At 43.6% G+C, this 17051-nt stretch overlaps 6 protein-coding genes across 7 annotated transcripts; 4 read left to right on the top strand and 2 right to left on the bottom strand.

Moving 5' to 3' along the window:
* Nucleotides 1-78: 78 nt before the first annotated feature.
* BCIN_09g02740 (hypothetical protein) lies at nucleotides 79-3254 on the bottom strand. Of its 2 annotated transcripts, XM_024695014.1 has the most exons (10): nucleotides 3091-3254; nucleotides 2974-3036; nucleotides 2858-2911; nucleotides 2740-2781; nucleotides 2517-2685; nucleotides 1961-2465; nucleotides 1752-1908; nucleotides 1543-1691; nucleotides 459-1486; nucleotides 79-216 (listed from the first exon to the last, which is right to left on the bottom strand). In XM_024695014.1, the coding sequence occupies exons 1-9, from the start codon at nucleotides 3137-3139 to the stop codon at nucleotides 881-883; spliced, it is 1794 nt and encodes a 597-aa protein (XP_024550807.1). In that variant the 5' UTR covers nucleotides 3140-3254; the 3' UTR covers nucleotides 79-216; nucleotides 459-880. The 2 variants fall into 2 exon arrangements, with proteins under 2 accessions (XP_024550807.1, XP_024550806.1); XM_024695013.1 differs by having other exon boundaries at nucleotides 79-1486.
* Nucleotides 3255-4510: 1256 nt separating this feature from the next.
* Nucleotides 4511-5867, top strand: BCIN_09g02750 (hypothetical protein). The gene is made up of 4 exons (XM_024695015.1): nucleotides 4511-4913; nucleotides 5066-5168; nucleotides 5222-5387; nucleotides 5471-5867. The coding sequence occupies exons 1-4, from the start codon at nucleotides 4690-4692 to the stop codon at nucleotides 5482-5484; spliced, it is 507 nt and encodes a 168-aa protein (XP_024550808.1). The 5' UTR covers nucleotides 4511-4689; the 3' UTR covers nucleotides 5485-5867.
* A 990-nt stretch (nucleotides 5868-6857) lies between these two features.
* Bcucp1 lies at nucleotides 6858-8972 on the bottom strand. The gene is made up of 4 exons (XM_024695016.1): nucleotides 8366-8972; nucleotides 8310-8314; nucleotides 7536-8232; nucleotides 6858-7433 (listed from the first exon to the last, which is right to left on the bottom strand). The coding sequence occupies exons 1-4, from the start codon at nucleotides 8496-8498 to the stop codon at nucleotides 7336-7338; spliced, it is 933 nt and encodes a 310-aa protein (XP_024550809.1). The 5' UTR covers nucleotides 8499-8972; the 3' UTR covers nucleotides 6858-7335.
* Nucleotides 8973-9013: 41 nt separating this feature from the next.
* Nucleotides 9014-10761, top strand: Bcmsf1. Its single transcript, XM_001554456.2, has 2 exons — nucleotides 9014-9228; nucleotides 9285-10761. The coding sequence occupies exons 1-2, from the start codon at nucleotides 9093-9095 to the stop codon at nucleotides 10625-10627; spliced, it is 1479 nt and encodes a 492-aa protein (XP_001554506.1). The 5' UTR covers nucleotides 9014-9092; the 3' UTR covers nucleotides 10628-10761.
* A 140-nt stretch (nucleotides 10762-10901) lies between these two features.
* Nucleotides 10902-11852, top strand: BCIN_09g02780 (hypothetical protein). The gene is made up of 3 exons (XM_001554455.2): nucleotides 10902-11262; nucleotides 11352-11410; nucleotides 11520-11852. The coding sequence occupies exons 1-3, from the start codon at nucleotides 11204-11206 to the stop codon at nucleotides 11744-11746; spliced, it is 345 nt and encodes a 114-aa protein (XP_001554505.1). The 5' UTR covers nucleotides 10902-11203; the 3' UTR covers nucleotides 11747-11852.
* A 1912-nt stretch (nucleotides 11853-13764) lies between these two features.
* BCIN_09g02790 (hypothetical protein) lies at nucleotides 13765-16938 on the top strand. The gene is made up of 7 exons (XM_024695017.1): nucleotides 13765-14303; nucleotides 14368-14391; nucleotides 14468-14494; nucleotides 14551-15713; nucleotides 15764-16024; nucleotides 16074-16478; nucleotides 16536-16938. Exons 1-7 carry the CDS (start codon nucleotides 14237-14239, stop codon nucleotides 16593-16595), a joined length of 2007 nt encoding a protein of 668 aa, XP_024550810.1. The 5' UTR covers nucleotides 13765-14236; the 3' UTR covers nucleotides 16596-16938.
* Nucleotides 16939-17051: the final 113 nt, after the last annotated feature.

Raw genomic sequence — 17051 nt, forward strand, 5'->3', positions numbered from 1 at the left:
TCAAACAAATATCGTAGCAGAACCGACATTCATCACTGCACATCGTTTGTGATGCGCTTATAAATGTATTAAGCAGTATGATATCCACACCTATCTAGAAATTAAAGTGCACGGAAAGGGGAGAACTTTTAATTAAGCTACTAGGTGCCCGATCTTAGTAAAACTATCCTAGTATGCCCAACGAAGAGAAAACTCCGTTTTTCATCCATCACAAAACTGTAAGTAATTTTCTCGGTCAGCATATGCTCCATTCAAGGTACGAAACTTATCAAAGGCATTGCGTGGTATGACTATCATTGTTGTCATCATTAGAAAATAGTAATACTGCATCCGAATGTCCCATTATTAGAACAAGAAATAGGAGAGGAGAAGTTCGCAATTGAAGAACAAACGAAAGTTAAGGAAAAGGAATCAAAATGGAAAGGAAACGTGTCAAAGTAGGGGGCCTGTATTCTGACCTCTGGGTATCGTAGTTGTATGAACGAGCGAGAGCAATGTATGCCTAAGTGCTTGCTAGAAAGACTCAAAGATAGAAATCCGTAGAAGCAGCAAAAAATCCGTGTTTGCGCGCTAAGGAATGATCGTAAAGCGGGATTGTTTTAGCTAAGTCGTAAAGCAAAATTACTGCAAGCATTCGTGAAGAGCGACATGCATGGGATTTGGTCTGCGAAAGTAAAAGCAAAAAAGCGTTTCCTGAATACGCAAAGATTGTGTTTCTATGTATGGCTGTAATGGAAAAGCAGCTATTGGTCAATATATTAATTGACAAGGCTGGGCACATGCATCTCGAAATGCGAGAGCTACAGCTCGTGATAGCGAAATTGAATGATAGCGACAGAGTACGATCAGCAGCCAAGATATTCTTGAGCCAGAAACCCCACTAAAAGTTGACTCGAGGAGTTCTAGGAGCACTGACAGGAATGAGACTATCAATGAACTCGTTATTCATACCAGAGGCTGCCATGATTCGCTCGCGTAAGAAATAGTATTCGCCAATCTTGACCTCAATCTCGGCTTTGGTAGCACTCCAGACCATGACCTGATTCTGAAGATGCAGAGTAAGGTTATGAGTATCTTGGTAGATATCATTGATCAAACGCATATAGGTACGGTCTTCGCGATTGAGTCCGAGATATGAATCAGCGGTCGTATTGGGAGCAGGTTCATCGTTACTGATCATGGTGCGTTCAATACGTCTGAATGGTGTCTCCAAAGAGATGGAATCCACTAATCTGCGGGTTTCTTCATTGGCAAATGAAGGATTTTTGTGCAGCCACTGCTTGATGAAATAGTGCTCTCTCATACAGCCTGCCAGACCGCTGAATGCAATCATCTTCTCTGCTTTAAGCTCATCTCGATTTCGTGCCATCACTTGACTATGTTGGAAATGTGCTTCTCCCCTTAATGTCATATCAGCCAAGCCTCGTTCGCGCTGCTCATCAGTCAGACCAGGGATGTCCCAGGTGATAGCTTTGGCAGCCGCTTTCTGTCCACTTGTCAGTTGTTGGAAGGTAAGGATAGATGAAGACGAATCGAACTCACTGTATTGAAAACAGGAAGTGTTGTTGTATTAGACCATCCACCATCATCTTTGAAAGCATTGGGGCTGCCATATGCCTCAGCAAGGATTTTCATGTCAGTTTGGGGGTCCATGCGATTGAAGTGTTCGGGTCTTTGAAGGATGTCAACTCCTATGAAGCATTGCGTTAGTCAGATGTTCCTAGTGATCACAAGAATGTGCAAATACTAACCAGCTGCCGAGATAAGAAGGCTGGCCGTATCCGAATTATCACCACCGAAACCGGAGTAATAACTACCAGTATCTCTGTCAATCTGTGGTGGCAACATATCGTTTCCACGTTGGGTTCTAGATTTACGTGGCACGCGAGGTCTGTCTGTATATTTTTCCTGATTCACGCAATATCAGCTACTGACATTAATGTTGTTAGGATATTCTTACTTGAGGAGCGACAATTGCTCTAGCCCACGTATCACCTTTACCCTCACTGGCTGTGCCACGAACCATCTTCGCAAACTCTTCTGGCGACATTCGATTATCTCGAGGATCTCCTTCATCGTCGGAGACGTAATCGTTGAAGAATTCATAGAATTTATCAGCCTCGGCTGGACTCATGATTCGGGCATCCTTGGCTCTAGCATCTTGAAGCTTCTCTGGTGATAGAACCGGATAGCCCTTAAATGCATGCGCCAAGTCCTTCTCGCTATCAGGATCTACCCAGACTCCGTTGACTTCAATATAACCAAAATTTCCCCAGACCTCCTTGCCCTTGTAGTGGTTGGTGGTTTCTCCTTCGTCACCTTTCAAATCAAGAACAATCTCGCATCTTGGAAGCTCTTCAATTGCCAGTCGACCGATTCCTTGCGCAAGGTCTTCGGGAGTTGCGGCATTGTTGAAATCGGAGTCTGGTCGAATCTTATAGTACTTGTAGCCAGATTGTAAATTACTAGGAGGTACACGTCAGAATTGTTGACGAATGATTGGGCAGATGACTTACTCCTCAGCATCTGCAGTAGGTCTGTAATCCTCGAAATCTCCAGTTGCATCTCGTGGGGGAGGAAATACAGGCCGTGTACCGACACCCTTACCACGCATCATATTGTATGCGAATTCTTGACTTAGTTGCATTTTGAAGATTTTGCCCTGTGCGACCAGATCAAAAAAATCTGAATAGTAGATTAACCACGAAGAATTTCAAGTCCATGTGACTTGAAACATACCTTTATGCTCTTTTTCAACTTTGAGTCGAATATCAGACAATCCTGATTTTTGTCAGCAAAAAGATAATTAAAATGTTGGTCTTATCCCAAGGAATTTGAGAAGAAGGTCAAAACAAACCAGCAGCCAAATCAATCTTTAGCGCGCCGAGACATTTACCATCTGAACTGTTTGCTGTTGATTGGACAAATATTAGGAATTTTGTGAGGCATAGTCTGCATACAAATTTCACTCACAAGCCAGCAAACTTTCTTGGTTCTCCTGGATTTGATTTGCTGAGTTGCCCAAAAGACATATTACTATTATTACAAAGTGTTAGTGTTTCTATCAAAACATTTGCATAAAGAACTTACACTTTAAGCCACTCCCTTTGCACCTGGTATCTTTAGGTGATTGATTCATCTTGTCAATGTTTCTGCCAATGTTAAGTTAAGAAGAATATATCTCAAGTGAGAACCAAAACTTCGGCCAATATATTATTGTCAGCATTTTTGCTTCGAGCAAGTGGCCCGATACCTAATTAGGAACTGCACAAACAATCAACTATAATTAGTGATCAAAAGGTGAATGATTTTCGACATTTTGAAGAAAGTGGCTTGATGTCATAATTCTAAGCTGAAACTAATGATCCCCTTTGAGATTCTTCAGGTCATAGCCTGTAGTTGAAAAGACATCTAGAGGTAACGTGTGCAATTCGCCATATGTTTTATCTTACTACGCATGTTATTTGGTATCGAAAAGCAAACATAAGGTCTAACCTCAATTACAAGATTTTGTATGAGGTTCAGGAAATGGCAACACTCTTGGCATGGAGAAAAGTGCGAAAGCAATTCGTAATCTAGGGTAAGGGTGGTTAAGACAGGCCAAACTTCATAGCAATCAGGTACATTATCTATACATAGAACCATCTTGATTGCGGCGACCTTTATAAGGTGTGGGCGTTGAGGGTTCTAGCGCATACAGCATCCAAGCTTTTAATGATCACCAACACCGATAGTCATCAAAAATTGGATTGCAGATTCGGCTATGGTTCCAAGATTGAATACAAGTGTATCTCGAAGAACAGCAAGTGAGCTGAGCCCGCCTGTTGCCAAGAGAAACTTCCAAGCTTTACCGATACCAGACACTCTACTGGTAGGGTCAGACACCGATAATCTTGTGAGGTGACCTCACAGTGTTATGGAGTTGGAATAACCACTTGGTGCTTTTCGCTGAAATCGCAAGATGTGGTAATGAATTGGAGCATGAAGCATGGCAAAGGAAAAATAGCCACAGAGCATCGATTTACTTCTGCTGAGGCATAAGCTTTGTGGGGTTCTCGTGATTTCCTGACCAAGAGCAGGTGTAAAAGAAACAAACGAGGGCAGAAGAGTGAGCAGCAGTTAATGGGTAGATTTTAATCAAAATGATATGCAATTCACAAGTACAGCCCATATATGCTAGAGCAAAGGCTCGGTAAAGCAGGTAGCACTCCATCATCTGTTGCAATTCCTCCCAGGTTACCAAAGTTTCTGGGTAATTCAATACCAATTCTACTCGTACAAACTTCATCACGTTTTTCCTTCGTTCAAAGCAATCTTTTCGCTCCACGAACCACTTCATCGTCATGTGGATTTGTAAGAACTCGCTGTCAAAACTGACATCGAACATTGCCGTTGCACAAAGAGACGTCGTCTGATTACGGTCAACATTAAAGCGCTATTGTGACAATACAAGCTTAGTAATCTCAGCGCCTTACCCACCATAGTGTAGCGCATAGTCCTGGCACACCCTGTCAATATCACCCCACCTCTTCATTTCTGAATCACTATCAACCCAGAGACTTTCAAGGAACGTGATAGACAATTCATCAGTAATACTTTTCACCTCCAATGTTACTCTCACAGCCGTGACTGTATTCATATAGACTCAGTCCATACTATTGTTCCATTAATCTACGCAACCTGCCCCCCATGGACTCCCCATTTAGTCTCTCCACCAACACTCCCTCTCGCTCCACATCTACCTCCAGGCCTAACAGCGCAAATAAGAACACTCGCACTTCTGGCTCGAAAGCCAAATCCTCCAGTTACACACTTCTAAAACAAGATCAGCAAGCTCGGAATAAAGAACCCGATGATGACAATTATGATGAGGACTCCTCGGATGAGGACTTGACAGGAGCAAGTTATGATTTGTATGTGGATTTTCATGTTTTTGCTATCATTGGAAGCGTCTTTTAAGAATTTTTCGATCGCGAGGAAGGGGGATTTGGGTATAGGAGATACAGATACTAAACGGAACGTATCTGATAAGTTGACGAGTCCTAACATGAAACCCACATTTTAGATTCGGGAACGAATCGTATATTAGTGTACAAATACGAAGAGAAGCCGTAGCCGTACTCGACAACCCAGAACTGTTAATGATGCACGCAGCAGCCCGCAACGATGTGCGTACTCCATCCCTAGTCGATATCATTTCTCTAATTCCCAGCCCATTTAGTCCATCCCCTCTACACGTCTGTACTTTCTTCAACGTTTGTCTGGCCGACCAGAAACCCCAGCTCAAGAAAAAGATGCTGCGGAACATCGCCTAGCTCAACTTAAAAAACTAGCCAAAAAGCGTGATCTGGCTGATGCTGAAAAGAGTTCTGGCTCAATCTCGAAGGGTGAGGCTGCTGCGAGTGAGACTCTTGACTAGAGATACATACTTGCACTATATAGTATATTAAACTGACCTCATATGATTCAGGACGAACAAATTGAAATGTATGCATGGAAATTCAAACTGTTACTCCGCCTGTAGTATACCAAACCTCGATATTAACGCGAATCCGAATCTTGTCTGCCAGGAGGGGCTTCATGCAAATTAGCTTGGATGTGTTGGTAGCTGAAAAACTGGCTGGCAGGTCGTGAGATGAAGGAGTAGGACAAATGTGAGTTGGCCACCTGGTATGAATGGACTTATCTTTCTGGGCATTTGACCGGAAATTCGGAGACAACATTGGCTCGTAGGAGTGACACCGGAACAGGTCTGATGGATATGCTTACTTTATGTAACGACTAATCGTACAATATCAATTGGAAATGCTTCACAGACACCACTAGTATGAACGCGAGAGGTTCCACACGAAATATTACTTTCTGCATAATGAACAAAACTTTCTCCTCTTGACAAGTGTCAGGCGCTGCCAAACATTCACATTTGTCCAAAGATCTTTTTATCAGACCTCCCTATTCTCTGGGACAGATTCAATATTTCGATTGAGAAGGTGATAGTAATCCCTCCCCAATATACCAAAATCAAACTTCATCATCCGTACAATCATTATTTCTCGTCTTCCCTTTCACATTAAACCCTCTATTCGAATTTTCTCCCTGCCCGTCTCCACCCAGCTGTCCTAGCATTATTCTCTACCCCCAAATCAATAAACCATCCACAACAATCCAAAATCCTAAACTGCATCCATCTCACCCGCCCCATATGTCTACAACCAGGGTTTTCCAAAGCTGCAATACCCTCACGTACTAGGTAGGTACTCTTTCCAAAAAAGACTCTAATTCCTACCAATTTATCTACACCAATCTTCGCTCTCACACCACAACTATCAAGACCTCTACCACCTTCCCAACGTATTAAACATCAACCAACCCAGTCACTAAAACACCTGTCCAAGTAGCTTCAAATCTCACGAAGTCCATTCCTCTGAACCCTTTGCACTTCGCTCTGTGGTATACTATCGGTACTTGATTTTGCTCACAGATGAGAGACCCAAAGAATCTGAGATGCGGGTTTATAGCTTTTGTACCCCCACGTTTGTTGGCGAGGTTTCTGGCTCTTCTTTCAATCTGCGTTCTGTTGGATCTTTTGTTTTTAGGGGGGCTGAAGAGGGGATGCATTGTTGAAGTTCTCTAGTGATCGACAATGCCCGTTTCTGTATTGAAAACCGTCATTATTGAGGATACGGGGGATTTTCACATCCATATGGTTCTAGTATAATGTGTACAGATTAACCAGTATGATCTAAACCATTCACTATCCCTAATAGAAATCATACTGCAACTTCAACCTCTTCATCCTCCTTTCATTTCTGCATCTCTTTAATATAGCACACACGAATAGATGTCCATATCTTGAATAGGCAGAAAACAGAACGGGAGAAAAATGTTAGACGTCATTCATTAAGTATGCGCGTGTGCATTAAATCTAGAATCTATTCTATGAGCAGCCATGCATCTATTATATCCAACCCGGTCTATAAAGCAGTCTATGTGTACTCATATCGCTATCCACCAACGCCGAAAATTTTGTCCGTAGGTGTCTATGTCTAGGTGGGTATATCTACCGAGGAGTGTATGTAGGTTCGGTGAATGTGTATACAGGTGTCGAAGAAAAAATAGAAGTGTCTATCTAGGGGCTTCGTGATATGAGATTGTGAGGATTAGGTTGATTCTTAAACCATAATTTCAAGGGTAGGTGGGTTAGTGATACATGCCCATATTCAGAAGCTTGATAACATCCCCTTAATTACCGTTGCTGTGCAAGTCAATGTCCAACATTGAACTAGGTATATTTGTGGTCGTTCTTCTAGTAATAACCTCCTGGGAAAATTTCGTTTAGACAATCGTGGCTTCGGGCTCTGCGATTCCTTGTAGAGATCGATATATCTTCTTATGTTGTTCGAGGAAAAGGAATGTTGCGATGGTTTGTGGTCCTATAATTTCTCGATTAGCGCTCACACCTCTCTCCTGTTCCTGGCATCCTTTTCTTTTCTTCTTTTTTGATGCTTTGGAAGGGGATATCAACTAGGACTCACCCAAACGAATAAAACTTGGCACCCAGCCCCTAAACATCCATCCGACACCTTCTACTTTATATACATCCGTCAAGAGTTTCGCCAATCCCTTACTTTCATGACTACTCATAATTCTTGTCTTGATCACATCTACTGGACTGCAAACTGTAGTAGCCACGAAACCCGCCATTAAGGAAGCAGTAAAATGTGTCGAGAGCCCATCTTCCATTGGTGTATGCCTAATGAGTAGCTGTTTGAAGCTGTCATAAGAGGCCAATTGAGAAGCAGTCATTAAGACAGCTCGCATGCTATTCGGCCAGACTCCGCGATACAAAGCTTTCCACCCTTCTTCTTTCGTCATGCGTATTAATCCATCGACAGCATTCTTATAGTTTCTTCTCTGCTCGATTGGTAACGCAGCATCGTGCTGCATTCGCACATTCAGAACATCGGCTGGATTTCCTACGATTCCACCAATGAACCCTGAAGTGGAGGCCATGGCGATAAGAATGGGGAAAGAGGGAGGTTGGCTTCCTGATGTGAGATTCGTCTTGAGTTTTTCGTAGATGCCAAATCGAGTAGTACTGTATGTTATTTGGCGCAGAAGGGAAGCGCTAAGTCCCGAATAAAGTCCAACGAAACCATTGTGCTTTAAGACGTGCACGAATGTGCCAACCATAGTATTGGGCGCATTGCCGGATCGAGTCTGTAACCGGACCTAGTAATGGCAGAATGTTTAGTATTGGCAAATGGAGAGATGTCGGCTTTTGCGCATTCATGCGATAGGAGTTATACCTTAACTGCATCATAATTAGAACATCTTCACAAACACAGCACGACGTCTCACATACCAAGATCCAATGGATGAGTAACACAAGCTGCAAAACAGCTTGCACTACCTCCAAACCAAAACGGATACTTTACAGCCGTAACTTTAACCTCCGCTTTCACTACTCCTCCCACACTTTGCTTTCCGCTCGACATTGTTCCACTTGTTCCGAATCTTTCTTCTCGAGGCTCATTCCGATTCCGCAGAGGAAAACACGGGAATTGAAGAATGAGAGATGAGATTGACCGAAATATATGCAATTGGCTCAGAAATCAGCGGAAGAAAGAGGCCGTAAGGAAAAGTGGATAGACAAAAAAATGGTAAACAGAAGAAAAATGGGGTAGATTAAGGCTGATTGCTAATGTTAGGTGTAAGTTGGGAAAGGGGAAAAAGGTTTTGGCTTGTGAAGATAGCAGTTGATGCAACTGTTTGTCTTTATTCGTCACTGTTGATGTCAATTGAATGTATTTTCTGAATTTCTGATATTTATATGTACAAATTGATATGCAGGAGATAAGAGAGAGGGGCATCCAAAGATTTGTATCCTATCTGATCCATGGACATTGAAGTTCCAAGATTCTCCAGATGAAGAAGGTGTGCATGGGCCTTTCTCTATCAGCCCTTTCGTCATATCTTCGGGTCGGGACAGGCGGCCGCCTCTTGCTAGATCGGTCAGGGATATTCCGGAAGTTCAGCATTTCATAGCTGTTTGCCCACAAGGAAAAATATCGAAGTCGAAGCTCATAACCATGAGACTTCTTACAGCAAACAAGACCTCATTCTCGAGAGGCAATGAAGTCCTGAATGTCTTCATTGGGTTGAGGAATAATACTACAAGGAATGTGAGAGTTTGTGGACAATGCCGATATAATTCTTCAGTAGCAGGTTTGTTTATGTACGACCCCTCATTTTACCAAACACCACTAATACATTTCAAACAGACCTTTCGTCTAAAGCTACGAATGCTTCGGATGCAATCAGCTCCAAAGAATACAAGAAAGATGAGTGGTACAACGTGCCACAATCGATTACTGATTCCCTCTCTCGAAGTCTACATACGACAATAGATCACCCCATTTCCATAACTCGCTCAATAATCGAATCAAGATTCCCCTCACCTACCTACAAGTACCATAATACATTCTTCCCCGTCGTATCCACGCATCAAAACTTTGATTCTTTAGGTTTCCCATCCGATCATCCTGGGCGAAGCAAGACGGATACATATTATATCAACAAGGAGACAGTATTACGAACCCACACAAGTGCGCATCAAGCAGATGTATTTCGCAGTAACGAGAGCGAAGGGTTCCTTATCAGTGCAGACGTATACCGCAGAGATGCAATCGACCGAAGCCATTATCCTATTTTCCACCAAATGGAAGGGGCAAGGATGTGGGACAGAACTAAGGTTCCTAATGGAGATATTGCAGCTGCTGTATGGAAAGATATCGATGCTCTTCCTAAGCATGATATGAAAGTCGAAGATCCCAATCCACCGTATCATGCGGAGAGAAATCCATTACAAGGAGAGCATACTGGAGCGGAGGCTGAAGCTATTGCGGCACATCTCAAGAAGAGCCTGGAGTTAATGGTGGCAGAGATATTCTCTCGCGCAAAGCAAGCAGCCATAAAAGCGGACCCCAATTTTATCGATGAGCCACTAAAAGTAAGATGGATAGAAGCTTATTTCCCGTTCACGAGTCCATCTTGGGAGCTAGAAATCTTTTGGCAGGGGGATTGGTTAGAAGTGCTTGGATGTGGTGTTGTCAAACAGGATATCATGCAGAATGCCGGTGTGCCAGATCAATTAGGATGGGCGTTCGGCATAGGTTTGGAAAGAATCGCCATGTTACTCTTTGAAATTCCAGATATCAGACTATTTTGGTCCAGAGATGAGAGGTTCCTGAGTCAATTCAAAGGAGTTTCGGAGAACCTAGAGAATTTGAAAAGATACATTCCGTTCTCGAAACACCCTGCATGTTACAAAGATGTTTCCTTTTGGTTACGATCATCTTCTTCAGCTGGAGGGGGCAATGCGGCTAATGCGCATGATTTCCATGAAAATGATTTCATGGAGATAGTGAGGGATATAGGGGGGGACAGAGTGGAGGATGTCAGAAAGGTAGATGAATTCACGCATCCAAAAACTGGCCGCAGAAGCATGTGCTATAGGATTAATTATAGGAGTCTGTTGAGAACTCTAACGAACGAAGAGACAAATAAAATGCATGAAGAGGTTAAAAAGGAATTGGCTGGGAAGCTAGGTGTAGAGTTAAGATGACCGATTATAAAGAAGGAAGTCTATTATATGTATAGTTTTTCCTTGTATAATAAGTCTACTACGATACCCAAACAAAACCTCCTCAATTTGCTTTTAGCTCATAGAACCGAGCAATCGATGAAGTTCGTGCTTCAATTTTTACATATCTGAAGTCTGCCCCTTGGGATATCACTGTATATACTCTAGGGGCTTTGGTATGATACCTTACCTTTTCAGGTAAGTGTAAAATCTGGAGTTCACCAAGAACAGCTCAATATCAACCAAAGAGTACCGTGACCTCTCAAAACCCTAAGCCAGAATGCAGATTGCGCTCACCGGGCGTAGTTTTGTACTGTTCGTGAAGGCCAGAGCTCTGGTACCCAAGCTCCAACCCCCGCATACGTCATCATTATTGATCTGCATCCATTAATCGACTAGCTAGCAAAGAAGCAAAGCAGCAAATAAGTGACACAGCATTTATATATTTAATTTAAATCAATTCATTTTTAAAAGAGAGAGATTTCAAGAACACACACACACAGACAGAGAACAAGAACTCCTTAAAGCAGAGGAAAGCAAGCAAGCAAAACAATCAAAATGACGGAAGCTACGCATACGAAATTGATGGATACGGAGAGGGGAGGGGAGAACACACCGTAAGTTGCTTTCCATACGCTGACTCTGAAATGGAAGTGAGCTTTGGAGGAATGTGTGAAGTGATGATATACTGATGAAATGGGTTTAGATACGAATCCCAAAATATATTCACGCAGTCGCCTGCGAAAGATCAGGGGACCTTTGGAGGTAATTTCTTTCTCCTCTCCCATTTTTCATATTCTCATACTTAGCTTCCTTCCTCCTTGCCTTCTGCCTATGTTCTGTATCACAAACAGTATCTAACTCTGAAGAACAGGCTCGACAGGACCCAGCGAAGCTACTCTCCAAAAAGCCGCAGAACACAAAGCGCGCGGCGAGCAGACGGCGGAGAATATCAGGTATGGAGAGGCGATTAGTGAGCATGGGTTTGGAGGGGAGACGGCGGGGTATAGTATGGGAGTAGGGGGTGGGGAAAAGAAGGAGGAGACGGAGGAGACGAGGAGAAAGATGGGCTATGGAGGGGGGAACGAGATTGGTGGTTGACATGGAGAGAATGGTGTGAAGGGGAGGGTGTTTACTAGAACTATGGGGCTTTCGTTTAGAGTTTTATGGTGTTTGGTTGAAAGTAGATGAGAATGGAAATGAATGATTTATTATTTTATATATACGTGTTTATATGATATATCGACTATCGACCTATTACTTACCACTCATTGACATCGTTCAGGCAACCTCTCCGAGTCTCCATTAGCGGACCTCTGACTCCGCTTCCTACAGCAGGATAGTGTCTGAACGGTGGCGAAAAAAGCGAGAATGCGATCCCGTAACTAGATGGCAATTACCATGGAATACAAGTCTCGCTCATGCCGAAGGATCGCAGACACAGTTTGGTATATGGACATGGACATGGACATGGACGAATTTCCTCGTCATCCACGTGGTATGTATGGTGCTAGGATAGACGAGGGACGAGGGGTCAGACCCCCATGTTGTGTAACTGGGAAAGGCGGTTGAGGGGTGCTTACATGCCCAGCGTATGAACACCGACTGAAATCGATTCCATATCCAGAAAGTCTTCGATGTGTTGTGGAAACTCTTGGGTTTCTTGGGTTAACGTAAGAGTGTCTTAGCAAAATGGGTTTTAGCTTCCGTGGAGCTAGTCGATCCGTTGATCACGGCGTCGGTGCCGTCGCAATTGAGACATGGGTGAGGTAGCAAGCAAGCTATTTCATTTATTTGGATATGGTACTATAATTATAACCTTAGTTAATCGTAGGATAGCAGAGTAGCATTAGAAAAGACCATATTTGATAACGCAAGTTGGTTCTGAATAGAGAAGCTGTCGTGTATCACAGCAAGGGACCATATATCGAGGTTCCTAATGGGATACTCGAGCCGCTGGTTCTGGAAGAGGCTTCTTGGTAAGACTGGCTAAATTGGGTACCAAGAGTTTGGTAATTCGCGACACAGCATATGCCAAAATGCTACAGTAGACGGTCCTATGCAGAAAGCGTACAAGAGTACAGTAAGTGCATGTAGGTCGGTGATATGGTATCCTTGGATTCGAATCAGAATGCTGACCTTCCAAAGCCCCCCTGTCGGAACAGATGTCTTGGCACTGCGAGGTTGAAGTTGATGGAAAGGTCCGTCTGTGTATTAGACACAATTTCGATTGTGGAAGGGATTGCCAGCGATTATAATGGATAGACTTCACTTGGTCCGAAATGACTCTTTTGACTACCTAGGTTATAGACTGGGTAAATTCGGTTGTGACAACTCATGGAACATACTAATTGTGCTGCTCAACCGAAGCCGAAGCCGGCATCGCAACTCAGAAAACTTAGACCACCCTTGAGATTTCGAGGGACCGAGGGGAATATCTTTTCTCAATATTGTTCCACTTTTTCAACCCCACTACAAAGCTTGAGAGCTTAGGAGGCCGCTGAGATTCTCCCCTTTACTAAGCTGGTGATAAGTGGGAATTCCTTTCCGTTGGGAATTGCGGTAACACGGATACCACTTGCAATTGGATCTGATTGGATGCTGGAGACGTGAGACAGGTATAACAGACCTGAGTAAGAAGGATTATGTGGAGAACGACGTTCGATGGCCGATGCTCTGTGTTCGATGGCACCAGGAACGACGAAGTATATCTGACATGCTAGAACGAAGATGAGTCCCCTCGAGGACGGGAGGCCAGAAGAGTTCAGAAGAGAGGACATGTATTAGAAGCACTCTAGATTCATCAATTCCTTCTCGTCTGCAACCCTGGCAGATTCGAGTAGCCATGATTGTCACAAGATCTGCAGTTATTTGAATTCTTTCCCTACAACAAATGCAGAGCTTATGCACTTAACCCCACAGCCATCCCTAGCAAGCCATGCCTTGCGAAGGGGAGGGAATCCCGAAAAATGTTACTATTTGGATTAGTTCGAAATTGGTATTTGGAGCCGCCGGAGTATATTCGCTTCGCACACAGTGGGCTAGCGACTCGGTGGAAAGGAGTTGTAACTTGATAAGAAACAGTGAGGATAAAGTATATTATAATTAGCAGCAATAAAGAATCCAAAGAAACCAATCAAACAGAAGGGAAAAGGGAAAAAGTACATTCGTACATTGATTCATTAACCGGGGTAAATCAACGCAGACTACCTTGGGTGTTGCATGTTGTAGCGACACAAGTCCATTGCCCCGAATTCTATTACAGCTAAAGACCCAGCTGATTCCCTTTCCCGTCATCTTACATTTTCATTCATATTCTCTTCTTCATACTTCTTCTGCATGATTGTAATTGCACTCGATTACATCTTGTTCTGATTCACTCTCCTCAAGTATTGAACATTACGCATTCCAACTGATCACGTCTTTGAATTCCGTCACCGATCATTGGCGCACAAAGAAAGGAGAGACACTATACTTGCACGACCCCGCATTGCGGTGACACTAAGTAAATACCAAGCTCGCGGCGTAGACCTTCACTCTATCTTTCACATCTCAATCAATCCACAATACCACAACACCAGAAATATAGCCATGTCTGAAGGAAAGGTAAAGCCATCTACTCCCGTAGTAGCAGAAGCTCATGATGTCGATACATTCCGTGAGTCGAGAACCCAAGCTATCCGTGCCAAATATGCAGTTACTGACCCCCCATCCCCCTCCAGACCCCCCGCAAAAGATGTTTGACAGTAAGCTTTCCATTCTCAGATCCACGAGAGGTCGCATGCAGGCCGATGATTGCGGAATACTAACAAGATTGCGTAGAGCATCCAAGCAAGCCCCATTTGAGCGGTAAGATTTACAATTCCCTCCCTTTTGGCAGAAATCATGGAAACTGATAGCAACAGGACTCGACGAATACAAGAAACTCTACAATGAATCAATCAAAGAGCCCAACAAGTTTTGGGGAAGAATGGCCCGTGAACTTCTTACCTGGCAAAAAGATTTCGAGACTGTACACAGCGGATCGTTTGTGGGCGGTGACAATGCCTGGTTCTTGGAGGGTCAATTAAATGCTTCATTCAATTGTGTTGATCGCCATGCGATCAAGAACCCAGACAAGCCAGCTATCATTTACGAAGCCGATGAAGCTAGCGATGGTCGCACTCTCACATATAGCGAACTTCTGCGAGAAGTTTGCAAAACCGCATATGTTCTCAAACAAATGGGTGTTAAGAAGGGGGACACTGTTGCGATTTATCTGCCTATGATTCCAGAAGCTGTTATTGCTTTCTTGGCTTGTTCGCGTATTGGTGCAGTTCACTCTGTAGTCTTTGCCGGTTTCTCATCCGATTCCCTTCGAGACAGAGTTATTGATGCTCAGTCGAAAGTTGTGATTACGTCGGATGAGGGCAAGCGTGGTGGAAAACTCATTGGCACAAAGAAGATTGTGGATGATGCGCTGAAACAATGTCCCGATGTCACGCACTGTTTGGTTTACAGACGTACCGGTGCCGACGTTCCAATGACCGAAGGACGTGATTGGTGGTGGCATGAGGAGGTCGAGAAATGGCCATCTTACATTGCTCCAGAGCCAATGAACTCCGAGGATCCATTGTTCTTACTTTATACCTCTGGATCAACTGGAAAACCAAAGGGTGTTATGCACTCAACCGCTGGTTATCTTTTAGGTGCGGCAGCTACTGGAAAGTATGTATTCGATATTCACGACTCAGATAAATTCTTCTGTGGCGGTGATGTTGGATGGATTACTGGTCATACATATGTAGTTTATGCCCCTCTTCTTCTTGGTGTTGCAACTGTTGTGTTCGAAGGAACTCCAGCATATCCAAATTTCTCCAGATATTGGGATGTTATTGAGAAGCACGAGGTCACACAATTCTATGTTGCGCCTACAGCGCTCAGATTATTGAAGCGTGCCGGTGATCAACATGTCAAGGCACAAATGAAGCACTTGAGAGTATTGGGATCAGTTGGTGAACCAATTGCTGCCGAGGTCTGGAAATGGTATTTCGAGATTGTTGGAAAGGAAGAAGCTCACGTTGTTGACGTAAGACCATCTTGATCTGGCGAGTGAAGTTGATACTGACATTAGTGTAGACCTACTGGCAAACTGAGACCGGTTCCAATGTCATTACTCCTCTCGCAGGTGTTACCCCTACCAAGCCTGGTAGTGCATCACTTCCATTTTTTGGTATCGAGCCTGCGATTATCGACCCTGTCTCCGGAGAAGAAATTCACGGAAATGATGTCGAGGGTGTATTGGCTTTCAAGCAACCATGGCCCAGTATGGCTCGTACCGTTTGGGGAGCACACAAGAGATATATGGATACATATTTGAACGTCTACAAGGGGTACTACGTAGGTTTCACTTCTCAATTTATTTTTGCAGCTCACTGACATGATACAGTTCACTGGTGATGGAGCAGGACGTGATCACGAAGGTTACTACTGGATCCGAGGCCGTGTTGACGACGTTGTCAACGTCAGCGGTCATCGTCTCTCTACCGCCGAAATTGAAGCTGCTTTGATTGAGCATCATGCTGTTGCCGAAGCTGCAGTCGTTGGTATCAACGATGAGCTTACTGGACAAGCAGTCAATGCTTTCGTCGCTATTAAGGACGGTAATGAGGTTAACGATTCACTGAAGAAGGATCTCATCTTACAAGTCCGAAAGAGTATCGGTCCATTCGCAGCTCCAAAGGCAGTATTTGTTGTTCCAGATTTGCCAAAGACTAGAAGTGGTAAGATTATGCGCAGAATTTTGAGAAAGATTCTAGCGGGTGAAGAAGATCAGTTGGGTGACATTTCTACGGTATGTTTGATATTCTTCCCCTCGATGAATAGTATCAGTGCTAACATTGACACGTAGCTCTCCGATCCAAGTGTAGTCGAGAAAATCATCAATATAGTTCACAGCGCAAGAAAGTAGAGTAATGAAAAGAAATACATTGGATATTCTAAGGATGGGAGGAAGGAGTTTTATACTGCTCATTGCTTTTGATGCATGCAGATTATGGCATGCTAGTTTATCTTTCCTTACAGTCATTGGACTTGACTCGGAAGAGTCTGTTAGCAATGTTGGAGGACTGGCGATGAACTTCGGTTTCGGTTGGTCTTGAGGAAATATCAGGGGGTTAGGTTGCTTTTATTTGATTGGTATTTAGCTGAGTATGACGAATTAAGAAACTCTTATATGATAGTTCCATTGCTGCTTTTCTGTACGTTGCTCGCCCGAAGTACTCGTATGCATATAATCTGTAGCATGTATGACATGAAACCCGAATCGGCTTTTGAGATTCTAGAGTCGAGAGTTGAGAGTCGAGACTTGGTGAGATGGATTGGTAAGACTTGATCAACGCAGGCCGGAACACATATGCCGAAACGG

The sequence above is a fragment of the Botrytis cinerea genome, chromosome 9, assembly GCF_000143535.2.
Source record: "Botrytis cinerea B05.10 chromosome 9, complete sequence".
NCBI classification, from domain to species: Eukaryota; Fungi; Ascomycota; class Leotiomycetes; order Helotiales; family Sclerotiniaceae; genus Botrytis; species Botrytis cinerea.

Coding starts and splice junctions, on each gene's coding strand:
- BCIN_09g02740 (XM_024695014.1), bottom strand. CDS start 3,139: ATGAATCAATCACCTAAAGATACCAGGTGCAAAGGGAGTGGCTTAAAG. Junction 2,912..2,973: donor CCAAGAAAGTTTGCTGGCTT/GTGAGTGAAATT, acceptor TCCAATCAACAG/CAAACAGTTCAGATGGTAAA. Junction 1,487..1,542: donor CACTTCCTGTTTTCAATACA/GTGAGTTCGATT, acceptor ACAAGTGGACAG/AAAGCGGCTGCCAAAGCTAT.
- BCIN_09g02750 (XM_024695015.1), top strand. CDS start 4,690: ATGGACTCCCCATTTAGTCTCTCCACCAACACTCCCTCTCGCTCCACA. Junction 4,914..5,065: donor ACAGGAGCAAGTTATGATTT/GTATGTGGATTT, acceptor CCCACATTTTAG/ATTCGGGAACGAATCGTATA. Junction 5,169..5,221: donor ACGCAGCAGCCCGCAACGAT/GTGCGTACTCCA, acceptor CAGCCCATTTAG/TCCATCCCCTCTACACGTCT.
- Bcucp1 (XM_024695016.1), bottom strand. CDS start 8,498: ATGTCGAGCGGAAAGCAAAGTGTGGGAGGAGTAGTGAAAGCGGAGGTT. Junction 7,434..7,535: donor GCCAAGTTTTATTCGTTTGG/GTGAGTCCTAGT, acceptor GAGAAATTATAG/GACCACAAACCATCGCAACA.
- Bcmsf1 (XM_001554456.2), top strand. CDS start 9,093: ATGAGACTTCTTACAGCAAACAAGACCTCATTCTCGAGAGGCAATGAA. Junction 9,229..9,284: donor ATATAATTCTTCAGTAGCAG/GTTTGTTTATGT, acceptor CATTTCAAACAG/ACCTTTCGTCTAAAGCTACG.
- BCIN_09g02780 (XM_001554455.2), top strand. CDS start 11,204: ATGACGGAAGCTACGCATACGAAATTGATGGATACGGAGAGGGGAGGG. Junction 11,263..11,351: donor AGGGGAGGGGAGAACACACC/GTAAGTTGCTTT, acceptor AAATGGGTTTAG/ATACGAATCCCAAAATATAT. Junction 11,411..11,519: donor AGATCAGGGGACCTTTGGAG/GTAATTTCTTTC, acceptor TCTGAAGAACAG/GCTCGACAGGACCCAGCGAA.
- BCIN_09g02790 (XM_024695017.1), top strand. CDS start 14,237: ATGTCTGAAGGAAAGGTAAAGCCATCTACTCCCGTAGTAGCAGAAGCT. Junction 16,025..16,073: donor ACGTCTACAAGGGGTACTAC/GTAGGTTTCACT, acceptor GACATGATACAG/TTCACTGGTGATGGAGCAGG. Junction 16,479..16,535: donor AGTTGGGTGACATTTCTACG/GTATGTTTGATA, acceptor ATTGACACGTAG/CTCTCCGATCCAAGTGTAGT.